This window comes from Coregonus lavaretus (genome assembly GCF_964263955.1).
Source record: "Coregonus lavaretus genome assembly, chromosome: 1".
Taxonomy (NCBI): Eukaryota; Metazoa; Chordata; class Actinopteri; order Salmoniformes; family Salmonidae; genus Coregonus; species Coregonus lavaretus.
Window position 1 is genome coordinate 70,442,622 of NC_139988.1, and position 15,286 is coordinate 70,457,907.

At 42.0% G+C, this 15,286-nt stretch overlaps 2 protein-coding genes across 2 annotated transcripts in view; both read left to right on the forward strand.

Annotated features, from left to right (window-relative positions):
• Positions 1-6,902, forward strand: part of plcd3b (phospholipase C, delta 3b) — a 95,950-nt gene extending 89,048 nt beyond the window's left edge. The window contains exons 14-15 of the mRNA XM_084169462.1: positions 3,707-3,856; positions 3,978-6,902. Coding sequence (XP_084025588.1) covers positions 3,707-3,856; positions 3,978-4,216 — 389 coding nt within the window. The 3' untranslated portion in view covers positions 4,217-6,902. The remainder of the gene's footprint in view (positions 1-3,706; positions 3,857-3,977) is intronic.
• A 3,744-nt stretch (positions 6,903-10,646) lies between these two features.
• LOC311130990 (E3 SUMO-protein ligase ZBED1-like) lies at positions 10,647-12,820 on the forward strand. Its single transcript, XM_084163826.1, has 2 exons — positions 10,647-11,899; positions 12,054-12,820. The coding sequence occupies exons 1-2, from the start codon at positions 10,719-10,721 to the stop codon at positions 12,718-12,720; spliced, it is 1,848 nt and encodes a 615-aa protein (XP_084019952.1). The 5' UTR covers positions 10,647-10,718; the 3' UTR covers positions 12,721-12,820.
• The last annotated feature ends 2,466 nt before the right edge of the window (positions 12,821-15,286 follow it).

Below are 15,286 nucleotides of genomic sequence, written 5' to 3' on the forward strand. Positions count from 1 at the left end.
GGAGTTTCTCCCATTCTTCTCTGCAGATCCTCTCAAGCTCTGTCAGGTTGGATGGGGAGCGTCGCTGCACAGCTATTTTCAGGTTTCTCCAGAGATGTTCGATCAGGTTTTTAGTCCGGGCTCTGGCTGGGCCACTCAAGGACATTCAGAGACTTGTCTCGAAGCCAGTATGAAGAATACAATTCAACATGCTGTAGCTGAATAAAATAGAAAGGATATTTTCTCCAAACGATTTGAGGGAGTGCACACATGCGGCTATTAGGTGATGAGCGGTTAACAAAGAAACATGTACTCCTATATGCTTAATTCAGAGTTATTTATGTAACTTTAGTTGTGATACAAATGTTGGACTATATGTTTAGATTTTTTATACATTCAAAGCTGCATGATGCGACTGAAAGGCATGATCTCTGCTTTGTTTTTTGCGCAGGCTTCATCAGTCTCTCTCATTCTCAATTTGACAAGCACTTGATAATGCCTCGAGTTTCCCGGCTGCATCCCCTTTGTGTGGCCGTAATGCCCCCTAAAATAATTTGTGCCTTTTGCGGCCAGTGGCCGTTGTGCCCGTGGGCTGAATATAATAATTATAATTCCCTTCTCCCGGCTGCGTGCCGAAGCACCTCTCACTCACATGGCCCTCAGTGACGTGAGTGGGTCTTTCTCACAGGCTACAAGTGAAGACAGACACATCAGGGACACAACTGCGTGCGTCGTTATCCAATTCCGAGGCGCATATTGAAGATATTGGAAGAACTGTCATTTACTTTTCGTCAGCCACTAAGATGAATAGGCCTAACGAACAGCAAAAGCACTAGCCTATGTCAATCTACTATCCCCCATAGTACAAAAGTGGACCTATTCTATTCTGTGCTAGAAATAAATATTCCAAACATAGTCTGGGACAGTTGTGGGATGTTTTAAGCAATGAGCCTGACGCAACAGATCAGAAAGTTTAGCTTAAAATGTTGATAAACTATTAGGCTATTTCTTCACATTATAAGCGCAGCAATGCGCACACGGCAGTAGGCTATAAGCGCGAATGTGCCATTAGCAGGAAAACACCATTCTCAAAAATGAACGCAAATGTGATTATGCATGTAATGCTTTTATTATAAACGTGCATTTGTATGTCCCCGAGTGGCGCAGTGGTCTAAGGCACTACATCGCAGTGCTAGCTGTGCCACTAGAGATCCTGGTTCGTAATCCAGGCTCTGTCGTAGCCGGCCGCGACCGGGAGACCTATGGGGCGGCGCACAATTGGCCCAGGGTAGGGGAGGGAATGGCCGGCAGGGATGTAGCTCAGTTGGTAGAGCATGGCGTTTGCAATGCCAGGGTTGTGGGTTCGATTCCCACGGCGGGCCAGTATGAAAAATAAAAAAAATTATGTAAGTCACTCTGGATAAGAGCGTCTGCTATATGACTAAAATGTATGGTGAAAATTATCTTCCCCAAACTTACAACTCACGCGCTGCATATGTATGCCAGTTTGGCTCTACACCCGTTGTAACACGGATTAATGTGCTTAATTTTAAGAAGTTATTTGGCCACTTTAGTTGTGATACAAACCTTATCAAAACATATAGGCCTATGGGCTAGGCTACTATGATTTGAAAAAGTCACACAAAAAAGGAATGGCGGTTTCTTGCCTTAAACTGGGCATCATTCACAAGTGATAATATATAATTCACAAGTGATAGGCTAATATTGTCACCCATCAGACTATTCTTGATTTAATATTGTCTTTACATATACAAAATAATATATGTGTGACATTTGTTTTGATTTAGAATGGACCATTATCATGCACCTGATTCGAAACAGGGGCAGGGGAAAAAAAGACGTAATCTATGCACTTAAATAGCGAATGGAGGACACTTTTCCCGCGGTTCATTTTCATGCCAGCCTGGTAGGCTATATTCCTGTTGTAAAGAGAAGCAATGTGCTTAATATTAGTAAAGTTGAGAAATAAATATAGTAGGCCTAGCCTATTGAAAGCTGATGAGATCCTCTTTTTAATAGAGGCCATCACTCTTGTTTTCTCACGCAATTGCATAGCCTATAGAAGTGTTGCGCAACATGAGCGCATGGGCTCTCATGAAGTGTTTGATTTAGATTTTTGATTTCATTTGCATTGATGTCAGAGTGATTAGAGGGACAACAAAAGTGCTGAGTACCAGGCAGTTAGCAAGTTTGGTAGTGACCTAATGACCATCAGCAGCATCAGAGCTTGGAGAAGCCTAATTACTGTGACTAAACGGTCACGTGGAATTTGACTGCCGCCATGACTCGTGACCGCCGGTGTGGCGGTAATACGGTCACCGTAACAGCCCTAGATCCTACTCCATTTATCTTTACAACTTGCACCTGTAGAACAGCAAAGTTTTCATTTAGCTAATTTTATTAATCCATTTCTTTGTTTTTCCTAACAAAAAACAAAACATAAAAATCTAATTTATTTGATCATTTCTGGGAGTAAGGATTTCCAATGACGGGCCTTTTGCTGTAAGAGAACATGGTCAAGTTTGACATATAAATACATCCCAAGATTTATGCCCATTGGTTGAGAGAGAAGGTGATAATTACAAGAGTGTGCCCATAGGTTAAACAGCAAGCGTGAAGAATGTGCAATTACTGTTCCGTGCTCATAGGCTATAAGGTAAATAGGTGAATGACATTCCGCATGTGGCTAATAGAAAAGAGGAGGAGAGACTATGCTGATGATAATAACTATTATCACTAACTATTTTCATGACATTGACTGACCAGGTGAAAGCTATGATTCCATATTGATGTCACTTGTTAAATCCACTTCATTCAGTGTAGATGAAGGGGAGGATACATGTTAAAGAAGGATTTTTAAGCCTTGAGACAATTGAGACATGGATTATGTATGTGTTCCATTCAGAGGGTGAATGAGCAAGACCAAATATTTAAGTACCTTTGAACGGGGTATGGTAGTAGGTGCCAGGTGCACCGGTTTGAGTGTGTCAAGAACTGCATAGCTGCTGGGTTTTTAATGCTCAACAGTTTCCCGTGTGCATCAAGAATGGTCCACCACCCAAAGGATATCCACCCAACTTGACACAACAGTGGGACGCATTGGAGTCAACATGGGCCAGCATCCCTCTGGAACGCTTTCGAAAACTTGTAGAATCCATGCCCCAATTAATTGAGGCTGTTCTGAGGGGAACGGGGTGCAACTCAATATTAGGAAGGTGTCCCTAATATTTTATAAACTCAGTGTATACAGGTAACTGCCAAAATAATGGAAAGACTTGAGTAAATGAGGGAAACAAAGTATATTGAAAGCAGGTGCTTCCACACAGGTGTGGTTCCTGAGTTAATTAAGCAATTAACATCCCATCATGCTTAGGGTAGTTTATAAAATGCTAGGCATTTGCCCTATTAAGACAATTTATTTATGTGTTTCCTTTATTTTGGCAGTTACCTGGACAGTCCCACTATGCACATAGAAGAGGAAGCAATGTGAATTGTATTGTGCTTACTGAAAGAAGTAAAGTGAGCTATCTATTCAGACCAGCCTTACTGATTGAACCTACGTTATCAACTACATTTCAATTTACTGAAGTAAACTGAAATTCCAATTGAAATGGAATTGAGCCCAAACCTGATGTATGAATAGAAGATACATGAAAACATTTCTGTGTTGAACCCTTCGCTCTCCCTCTCTCCTATGGTTTGTCAGGGTTTAACCCTCGGTGGGACTGCACCTTCAACTTCACTCTGCATGTCCCTGAGCTGGCTCTGGTGCGCTTCATGGTGGAGGACCACGACTTCACCTCCAGAAACGACTTCCTGGGACAGTTCACCCTGCCCTTCACCAGCCTCCGCACAGGTGTGTGTGTGTGTGTGTGTTTACATGTGTAGGTGTGTGTCAAAATAACATATCTTACTGTTTAGACTATAGCCAATAATCAGTTTTGTCTGACCTTTCACCTCTGCCCTCTCGCCCCCAGGTTACCGTCATGTCCACCTGCTGAAGGTCGATGGTTCCAGCCTGTCACCCACTTCTCTGTTCATCCATGTTAAGGTCACCCCCTGCCACAGTAGCCCCTCCAAGGCCTCAGCCAAATCTCCGTCCTCAACCAAGATCGTAGCCAAATCACCAGCCATATCTCCAACCAAGATCGTAGCCAAATCACCAGCCATATCTCCAACCACGTCCCAAGCCAAATCACCAGCGAAGAAGCATTAAGTCTCTTCCCAGTCTCCACCTAAGTAACCCAGGGTTAAGATGAAACTCATTCTGTCCTCTACTCTTTTTTTTTATGGTGTAGTAAACATGGTTGCAGTCCATTCCCTTTCAATTGAGTCTGCTTCACTCCCATTACTCTTTTTTAAAGAGAACTTGAAAACTTGTAACCACTGTTCTTGGTTCCTCCCAACTAGAGTGATCTAAGTAGAGGGCCCAAGTGGAGACTGTCTATATCATCAACAGTGTGGATGTCCTACTGTATACCATTTATTATCTAACAGCATATCTATAGTAATGAACTTTGATCTCCAGTATTCTGTGAGACTACTGGACCAGGATCTCTGGCTGTCTGTTTTGTGTGATAATTGGACCAAACACAAAAAGAGGGACCAACCAATAGCCAGCCAGGATATAGGGTTGATGGGACATCCCTCCACAGCCATTGCTGAGCAGGTAAACCGTCCAAACAGAACGTTGCATATTTAAAGCATGTTAAAAGGGTTTTAAGAAATTATATTATTCACCAGTATTTTTAAAGAATCACATGCTTACAGGGGGTAACGTATTTGTTCCTTACAGAGAAGATATCACTATACCGTCCCATTCTGTCACGATTTATGGCTATAATTCATCAAAGACCAAAGGACTTATCAGTTTTCCGAGCCTAGACATCTTTAGAGATGTAACCATATAGAAGTTAGATTTGATATTCATCATTTTCATATTATACTTTAGTTATCTAGTTGTTGTAGATAGTAGATAGATATAGTTATCGTAGCAATACTAGAATATGCACCATAGTAGATCTGTTGCCTTTTTGTAGCATTTCAGATTGGTAGAACATTGTTTTAAAGAGTAACCAGGTCCATGATGTTTTCAAGTTTTTGTTTTATGATATCACTGTTCAAGTGATGTTCAAGTTCAAAAGGCTGTGTTTCAATAGTTGGAATTAGTTTCTTATCCTGTGTCCTTATGTCCATGATGACCATTCAGGCTGGACATGACAAATGAAGGGTACCTTTCCTGAAAGCCTTGTAGCTAATGTGAAACGTTATTATTTTTCTGACGACCCAGACCATGGCACTTGAAGAACAGCAAAGTGCATAATTTGACAAATGTAATTTGTTCAAGCACAGAAGAGTGTTTTTATAATTGTTACTCTCTGGCAGCTGTGCGTCTGGGTTGTCGAGAGAAATAACATGCCTCGTTAGCTAAGGAAAGTCGGAAACTCACACGAGTGCCATTGATTTGAGTCCCTCCACCTATCAGTGATTAAGGAAAGGAGATGAAGGAAAAGGGTCAAGGAAAGGAGAAAGGTAAGTCATTTTAGAGTATTGAGACAGCCAGGTGTACTGTAGAAAGATGTTATTGAGACTGAAGATGACAATCGTTGGCTTTCCCTTGTCAAGTCCTCTTCAACTTGGGACAATAAGTATGGTTAGTTTGAGACTCAAGCCTTTTTAAATGTTTTAAAGTGATTGCAATGATTTGAAATACATTATCTATTGTCCATAATTTATATCATGTCATCTTTGAAAGAAGAGTTTTAACATCAATATTCTTGTTTATTACCCAGATTAGTTTTGTTGTAGAATTATTTGATAGACAATTTTTATACATATTTACTGTAATGTAAAGCAATACCATCCATTTTGGAATGCTTTTTAAGGAATATGTTTTTGTAATGGTTTATTGCTCCATCCATTTATACAATATTGCACTTCTGGGCTCGTATTCATAAAGTATCTCGGAGTAGGAATGCTGATCTATGATCAGTTTTGCCTTTTAGATCATAATGAATAAGATTTTATGGACAGGGGGACCTGGTCCTAGATCAGCACGCTTTATGAATACGGGCCCTGGTCTACTCCTCAATGGTATTGTATGGATTCAAAAAGAGATGTGATGTTTGTGTAAAAGACAAAAGTGAAGTTGTGAAAATGTCCTGCTGTAGCAAAGATAAGGAGAAAAATGTATACTGTAATTGTAGTGCAAAATACAAACACCATGTCACGCTATTATATATGGTATTTATTGCACATATTTTGGCTATAGCTTATTTTTTTTGTACAGTGATTTTCCAAGGCAATGAAAAGTCTTGTTTTAACTCAAGGACACTTTCAGGTTTCCAATACCAAACATATTGTATCAACAACATCAACCTAAGTGTTCACACAAAATGTGATTTTGTTGGTAATTGTTACTGAAGGAGATGGAGTATATATTCGATGATGGTGATGATGATGATGATAATGAGGGGGAGGAGGGTAACAGGGTTCAATTCACAAAACTGACTGGGAAATTACAGTACATTTTACATTTTAGTCATTTAGCAGACGCTCTTATCCAGAGCGACTTACAGTTAGTGAGTGCATAAATTTTTCATACAGTACAAATGTGTTACGTATGTTGGTAGGTTTATCCTTTAGTTCTATTGTATTTTGCTCTATTCAGTTCTATTATATTACATGTTATTGTCCAAAATACACTTCTAAATGCCTTTTCTCTGTCATTCTTCTGTATTGAATGGCATATCTCTTTAAAAACTGTGTCATCAATCTTCCATTATCAGCATTTCTGCATGTAATACAGGTCCGCTACTACAGGACTATTAAAGGCCCAGTGCACTACTAAAAATGTTTCAGGGGTACTGCAGCACCCTCAGTACCCCTACTTCCTGCGGCTATGCGGATGTTTCTTGTAGGATGTTCTTTTTAATGACCTCTTTCATAGTGTGTTCTACTCTTGTACACACTATCAGAACTGTAATTTCTTAACTTTAATGCTTGCAATTATTGAATTCTGCTTATTTAAGATTTCATATCATAGGCAATTTATTTACGTCATGTGACTCGACTGGTACCCTGACCAGGATGTTGGATGGTGTAGGCCGGGTGACCCAGGTGCTCTTGTGTCAGTTTTGCATTTCCCCCACTAATGGTTAAGGTTAGGATTGGGGGAGGGGAACCTGACCCGAGATCTGTACCTAGGGGAAACTTCACCCCGGGGCATGTTGGATTCACAACACTGTCAGGATCTGGTACTATGTTAAAAAATATATACTGATAAAAACGTTTGCGTTAAAATAATTAGCGTTAAAGCAATGTTTACAGTATTTATTTCTGGCTGTAATAACTGAATCAATTAAAAACGAAAATAAAGAACAGAAAAGTGGTGTAATGTATCCTACAAATTGTGGACATACTTGGTAATGGTATTTTATTAGGATCCCCATTAGCTGTTGCGATAGCAGCAGCTACTCTTCTTCAGGGTCAAATAGGGGAGTGGCGTTGTGCAGTGAGCTGTTGCTTTATCAGTTTTTTTAAACCAGGTTTGCTGTTCACTTGAGCAATCTTTGATGGAAGGGAGTTCCATGCAATAATAGCTCTATATAATACTGTAAGTTTTCTTGAATTTGTTCTGGATTTGGGGACTCTGAAAAGACCCCTGGTGGCATGTCTGGTGGGGTAAGTGTGTGTGCCAGTGCTATGTGTAAGTTGACTACGCAAACAATTTGGAATTTTCAACACATTAATGTTTCTTATAAAAACGAAGTTCATACTGTACATTTTTATGGATGAATTTGAAAGATTTGTATAGGGATAATAGCATATTAGATACAGAATCTTATTCCTCATACACCGATATGCCTTACAACAGCATCATTTTGTGGTGATACTGTAAAAGGCATTGTAGGTTACTGCAAATGGAGATGTTCTTGAAAAGCAGATGCTGCTATACTAGTGTACTCAGTGCCGCATCTGCTTATACGCAGACTACGCGCTGTGTGTAGGGCCTCGCGGCCGCTAGGTGGCCCCAGAGCCCCAAAAAGGAACTCAGTTCCTCAACTTAACTTACTGTTGAGAGCAGTGGAGGCTGCTGAGGGGAGGACGGCTCATATTAATGGATGGAACAGAGTAAATGGAATGGCATCAACACATGGAAACTGCTGATAAGCTGACTGTGGCTGCATCATTCATGTGATCCATATTTTTCTATATTTTTCATATGTATGCCTAGGTATGAACTTCAAACATGACAAGTGAAATTCCCTCAGAGAAAATAAAAGTTATAGCTAAATCTATACTTGTTCATGTAGAAGTGTGAGGGAAGACAAAAGAGGAGTCAATTAAGGTCACTCTGTTTCGAACTAAGCTTCAGAATGTTACTTTGTAAAGTGTTGGTCCCATATTTCATGAGCTGAAATAAAATATCCCAGTTTTCTATATGCCCAAAAAGCTTATTTCTCTCAAATGTTGAGCACAGAACACAATGCCGCAGATGTCTCAAGTTTTGAGGAAGCGTGCAATTGGCATGCTGACTGCAGGAATGTCCACCAGAGTTGTTGCCAGATAATTGAATGTTAATTTCTCTACCATAAGCCGCCTCCACAGAATTTGGCATTACGGCCTCACAACCGCACACCACATGTAACCACGCCAGCTCAGGACCTCCATGTCCAGCTTCTTCACCTGCGGGATCGTCTGAGACCAGCCACCCGGACAGCTGATGAAACTGTGGGTTTGCACAACCAAATAATTTATGCACAAACTGTCAGAAACCATGACAGGGAAGCTCATTTGCGTGCTCGTCATCCTCACCAGGGTCTTGACCTGACTGCAGTTCGGCGTCGTATCCGATTTCAGTGGGCAAATGCTCACCTTCGATGGTCACTAGCACGCTGGAGAAGTGTGCTCTTCACAGATGAATCCCGGTTTCAATTGAAGGCAGAAGGCAGACAGTGTGTATGGCGTCGTTTGGGCGAGCGGTTTGCTGATGTCAACGTTGGGAACAGAGTGCCCCATGGTGGCGGTGGGGTTATGGTATGGGCAGGCATAAGCTACAGACAATGAACACAATTGCATTTTATTGATGGCAATTTGAATGCACAGCGATACCGTGATGAGATCCTGAGGCCTATTGACGTGCCATTCATCCGCCGGCATCACCTCATGTTTCAGCATGATAATGCACAGCCCCATGTCGCAAGGATCTGTACACAATTCCTGGAAGCTGAAAATGTCCCAGTTCTTCCATGGCCTGCATACTCAGCAGACATGTCACCCACTGAGCATGTTTGGGATGCTCTGGATCAGATTCAGATCAACTTTATTATCCCACCAGGGGGAAATTCATTTGGTAATGTGTTTAAAAAGACTACATAAAACATGAAAACACAGAAACGACACAATATAATTAATTGAAAGTGCTATAGCCTACACATTTACAGTGAAAGTGCAATATGCTGTATACTCGAGGGACCAACAGACTATCCATTGTACAGCCTAATGGCTGTTGGAATAAAATAGTACCCATATCTATTTGTTTTGATCTTCTTTTAAAGAAGTCTCTTTCCCCTTGTCAGGCTGCTGCTGTGACTGAGTTTTAAGTGAAGGGGATGGGTACTGTCTTGTAAAATGCTTTCAAGTTTTTGGAGGATGAGTTTTGTGTACAGGTTGGTGTCTGATTCTTGATCTATACCAATTATCCTTCCTGCCGTCTTGATCAAGCGCTGAAGCTTGACTTGGTCTTGCTCTTGCATGTTTCCAAACACGCATATCAGACCAAAGGACAGCACACAGATTTATAGAACATTTCTAGGATATGGCGGTCGACATTAAAATGGTTCAGTTTGTGTAAATAAAATTCTATAATAATAATATGCCATTTAGCAGACGCTTTTATCCAAAGCGACTCACAGTCATGCGTGCATACATTTTTTTTTTTTGTGTATGGGTGGTCCCGGGGATCGAACCCACTACCTTGGCGTTACAAGCGCCGTGCTCTACCAGCTGAGCTACAGAGGACCATTCTCTATTGCAAGTTCTTTGTCTTTGCAAGGGCACAGTCATTGAATTTCAATTTGTCTGTTTTGATTCCCAGGTATTTATATGTGGTCACTCTATCGACTGATTCCCCATTGATCTTCATAGGGGGTAGTGCAGTTTTGTTCCTTCTAAAATCTATTTCCTTCTCTTGTTTTCTTACCGTTTATTTCAAGAAAGTTATCTGCGCACCACTGGATGAATTTTGCAGTTCCTCTGTCAAAACCTTGAAGGGAGGCTTGGTCTGGGTGGGGGAAACCCACAACAGCGGTGTCATCTGTGTATTTGAAGAATTTGTGGGCTGAGTCAGAGCCTTGACAATCCTTTGTGTACATTATGTACAGTATCGGTGAAAGTATGCAACCTAGTGATGGGTCATGCGCACAAGCATCGGCTCTGAGAGCCGGCTCTTTGTAGTGAATCAGAAGAGCCGGCTCGCATCGAGTGAGAGCCGGCTCCCAGTTTTTTGCCCATTCGCTGCTTAGGTTTCACTTTCACAGAGGTCTGTTATGATTGGCCAGCATGGCGACCAGCATGCGGCATTCACGTGAGAATTAAGGATGTGTAAACAGAGAGGGGGCGGGGCAGACACACCACTTGACTCCACTGCAAGTGAAGAGAGAGACAGAGCGGACTGAGGAGCGTGTGTGCGTCTTGCATTGTCGTGTCGTTTAACTATGAGTGACACTAGAAAGCGAAGCAGCATCTGGCTGCAGTTTAAAGATATTGGGAACAAGAAAGCAGAGTGCCTTCACTGCAAAACGAAGGTCACTATAAGAGCAGGTTCCACCACAAACCTGCATAGACATACAAGAACTGTCCATCCTACAGTGCAGTTAGAGGAGAGAGGGCAAGCCAGCTCACCATCTACTGATCCTGGTGTGTCTCATACCAGAACAACAGCTGCTGTAACGTCTACTGCCATCCCCATGCGTGCAAGTATAACCTCTCCTACTGCAACTCAAAGCAAAATAAGTCAGTTTTTACCTAAACTGATGACCCCAGCCAAACAGCACAGTATTGATGATGAGTTGGCTAAAATGGTAGCTTCTGATTTTCAACCCTTTTCCATTGTGGAGGACAAAGGAATGAAAAACTTTGTCAAAGCCCTAAATCCCACATACACTCTACCCAGTAGAAAAACACTTTCCCAAACAATGATCCCAAAACTATATGACACAGAACGTGCATTATGGCAAGAAAGGGTGACAAAAGCTCCATCAGTTTGCCTGACAACTGACTGCTGGACCTCCAGAACAACCTGCTCTTTCATGTCTGTCACTTGCCACTTTATTGAAGATTACAAGATGACATCTTGCCTTCTGGACTGCTTCGAGTTCACCGACAGACACACTGCAGAAAACTTGGCAGTGGAGCTACTAAGAGTGGCAAAAGAGTGGCAAGTAGAGGACAAAGTGGTGTGCTGTGTGAGTGATAATGCTGCAAACATCACCAAAGCCATAAAAGTTTTGAAGTGGACCCATCACCCATGTCTGGCGCATACACTAAACCTGGTGGTTAGAGATGCTCTGAAGGTGATCAAAACAACCGTGGATAAGGTGAAGGCTGTTGTGGAGTTTTTCCACAAAAGCACAGTAGCAGCACAGAAGCTAAAGTCCACACAGCGCCAAATGGGGATTCCTGAACTGAGGCCCAAACAAGAGTGTGCCACCAGGTGGAACTCAACATTTGATATGTTGAAACGAATGCTTGAAATAAAAGATGCCATCATCTCCACCCTGGCCCTCATCAACGCATCTATTGAGCCATTAAGCCAAGAGGAATGGGAGCTGGTGAAAGAGGTCTGCGCCGTCCTGCAACCATTCCAGGAGGTGACTGTGGAGATAAGTGCAGACAGGTACCTAGAACCATTGAAGCATTGTTTTCTCTACTACTATTCAGTCACTATTATACATTGCAAACACAACACATACAGTATAATGCATCACGTATAATATGCCACATACTTTTAAAAAACTAAATTCTAAAAGTTGCTGTTTTCTCTCCTTCAGCTATGTCACAGCCTCGAAAATGCTCCTGCTTTGCAAAGGTCTGCAGCTGGTGACAGCCGAGAACCAATGGACAGTAACTGTGCAGAAAGTGAAGGAATTAGTTGCAGCTCTTTGTTCAGCCATGGACCGCAAATTTCTGCGGATGGAGTACAACACTGTCCTTTCAGAAACTACCTTATTGGATCCAAGGTTTAAAAAACTTGCCTTCAGTGATCGTAGAGCTGTTGATGAAGCTCTTCAGAGGATTAGTGCAGCAGCAGCAGCAAAATGCACCCCCAGCAGCCAGCCAGCTCCACCATTACAGGGCCAAGTGGAGGAGGAGCAGCAAACCTCTGCTGTTTGGAGGCTTTTTGATGACAGAGCTACAGGAGATGCTTCAAGGAGAAATCCGACAGCTGATGCTATAATGGAGGTGAGGAGCTACCTTGAGGAGCCCCTCATCCAGAGAGCAGAAGACCCACTGAGCTGGTGGCAGGCCAAGGCCTCAGTCTTTCCACTCCTGGTGAAGGTGATGGAGGGGAGACTATGTATTGTTGCCACATCAGTTCCTTCTGAGAGAATCTTCTCCAAAACAGGGCAGATACTCACGGAGAGGCGAAATCGTATCAGGCCTATCAGCCCATCCAAGCTGAGGCATCTGATCTTCCTGAATGCCAACCTGCCCTGAGGACTAATGCTGTTTGCTGGAGTTTGGTTCTGGTTTTGATTCTGTTCTGTGGATTTGTTTGAAGTTTATTGTTAATTTGTGCAATAAAAAAGTTTAATTGAAATAAACAAATGTAAGAGTGGTTTTGTCACAGAATAAATGCACAGAATTAGGCATTATAAGGTCTCTCATAAAAACACTGAAAGCAAAAGGGTTTTCAACACATAAACCATGATTTTTTTTCAAAGTTAAGGTAAAATATAGGCTACAAAAGATCCTAAATAAAGAGCCGTTCGGGAGTCGAAAGAGCCGGCTCTTCTTTGGGAGCCGAGTCAAAAGAGCCGGCTCTCAGAAAAGAGCCGAACTTCCCATCATTAAATTGCAACCTTGTGGGGCTCCCGTATTCACCTTTCTAGATGTAGAGATGGCGGAGTTAAACTTTACTTGTTGAGTACGGTTCACAAGGAAACTATTAATCCACTTGATCAGTAGAGATTTGACACCCAAATTCACCAGTTTTTCCACCAGTAAGTAGGGTTGGATGGTGTTAAACGCGTTACTCAAGTCAATAAATACAGTTTTCACTAGGCTATTTGCCTATTTTAAGTGTTTGTAGATATTGTTCAACATGAGCAGTAACGCATCATCAACACCCCCTGGAGGCACGGTAGGCGAATTGAGTTGGGATGAGAGACCAGAGAGAATTATTTTTTTAATTATTTTTTTCAAAACATTGTATAGGTACAGAAGTCAGGGCTACAGGGCGTAAATTGTTATTTTCTTTTGGCCTGTTGTTTTTAGGTACTGGGACATTCAGCGATTTATTCCATAAATCTGGAATTATCCCACTGTCCAGTGACAGTTGGAACAGGTTTTGGAGTTCCTTGCTGCTGACGCCGTCTGGACTATATGATTTTCGTGGGTTGAGATGAAAGTATTGATTGACGTCATTCACAGAGATCTGTATATGAACAGCTGGTATGCTGTCTATACTGTCCAGGGCCACTTTCTGCTGCGATGTAAAATCACAAATGTCAATCCTAAAATAGAAACTGTTTAAATAATTTGCAAAAACAAGGTCATTTTCGACGGTCATACAATGTCTCTTTGGTTTGTAGCCTGTGATGGGTTGTAGCCCTTGCCAGGCTTTCCTACTGTCATTGTCCTTAAAAAGGTTTTTTTAGCTTTTGAGTCTCCTCTGAATATTTTCCCTTTCCTCTTTACTGCCACCTGATTTAAAGACTCGTTTTTTTCTGGTTGAGGAGCTCTTTTAATTCCCGAGTTACCCACGGTTTATTATTGGGGAAGATGTTGACTTTCTTTTTGGGAATAACGAGATCCTCACAGAAATGGATGTACTCAGAGATAGTATCCGCTGCCTCTTCCAGGTCATGGGCGCTGTCTGTCAGGGCCGCCCAGTCAGTGGACTCAAAACAGTCCTGGAGGGCTTCAGTAGCTTCAGGAGTCCAGTTTTTAATCTCCACCCTTTCAGCCTTCTCTCGCTGCTGTCGTGGTTTGTAGACTGGGATGAGCTGAACCATGTTATGATCCGAATCCCCGAGATTGGGTAGTGCCTTGGAAGAATGCACACCTGGGATGTTACCATAACAGAGGTCCAGACAGGCTTCATTTCGGGTAGGACATGTAACAGATTGCTGATATGATTGTATATTGTCCTCTGTAGCTCAATTGGTAGAGCATGTAACACCAGGGTAGTGGGTTCGATCCCCGGGACAACCCATACGTAAAAATGTATGCACACATGACTGTAAGTCTTTTAGGATAAAAGCGTCTGCTAAATTGCATATTATATGATTATTATATTACATTTTCAGATAGACTGCACATGTTAAAGTCTCCCATGATCAGCTTAACCACTTCGGGTGACTGTCTCAGCCTGGGATACAAGGACATGGATCAAGTCGGCAGCTATTCAGGTGCCGGAGGGGGCTATGTAAACAATAAATAGTCTGACCTGATTCAATTCCCATGGCAGGTAGTATGGCCGTAGTTTAATGTCTTTAGTACAGACCTGGTGCTCAGTTGTAATATGGTCAGGATTGCAGTATTTCTCATTGATGAATGCACAAACTCCTCCACCTTTCCTCTTGCCGGAGTTGATGTTTCGGTCCATTCTAACGATTGTGTAGCCATCCAACTCCACAACCGAGTCGGGATCCTGTTCCGTAAGCAAGGTCTCAGATAGACGGATCAGGCAGGATTGTCGGTACTCTGAGAGGTATTGGATACAAGCCTGTAGCTCCTCAGTCTTATTCCTTATGCTTTATACATTGCCATGCGTAATAGATGGAAGAGGTGTTCTGAAAGGTTGTTTTTTAATCCGATTGCAAATTCTTCCTCTACTGCCACGCAGTATGTTGATTGTATTGATTGTGGTGTTCCTTGTAGTGTAAACTTGCAGCAAAGGGTTGGAGATTAAGCAGGACATCTCTTGTGTATGATATCCGTGGTTTCAGCTCGCTGTATCCATTGAGGGCAGTGGTGTAAAGTACTTAGGTAAAAATACTTTAAAGTACTACTTAAGTAGTTATTTAGGGTATCTGTACCTTACTTTACTATTTATATT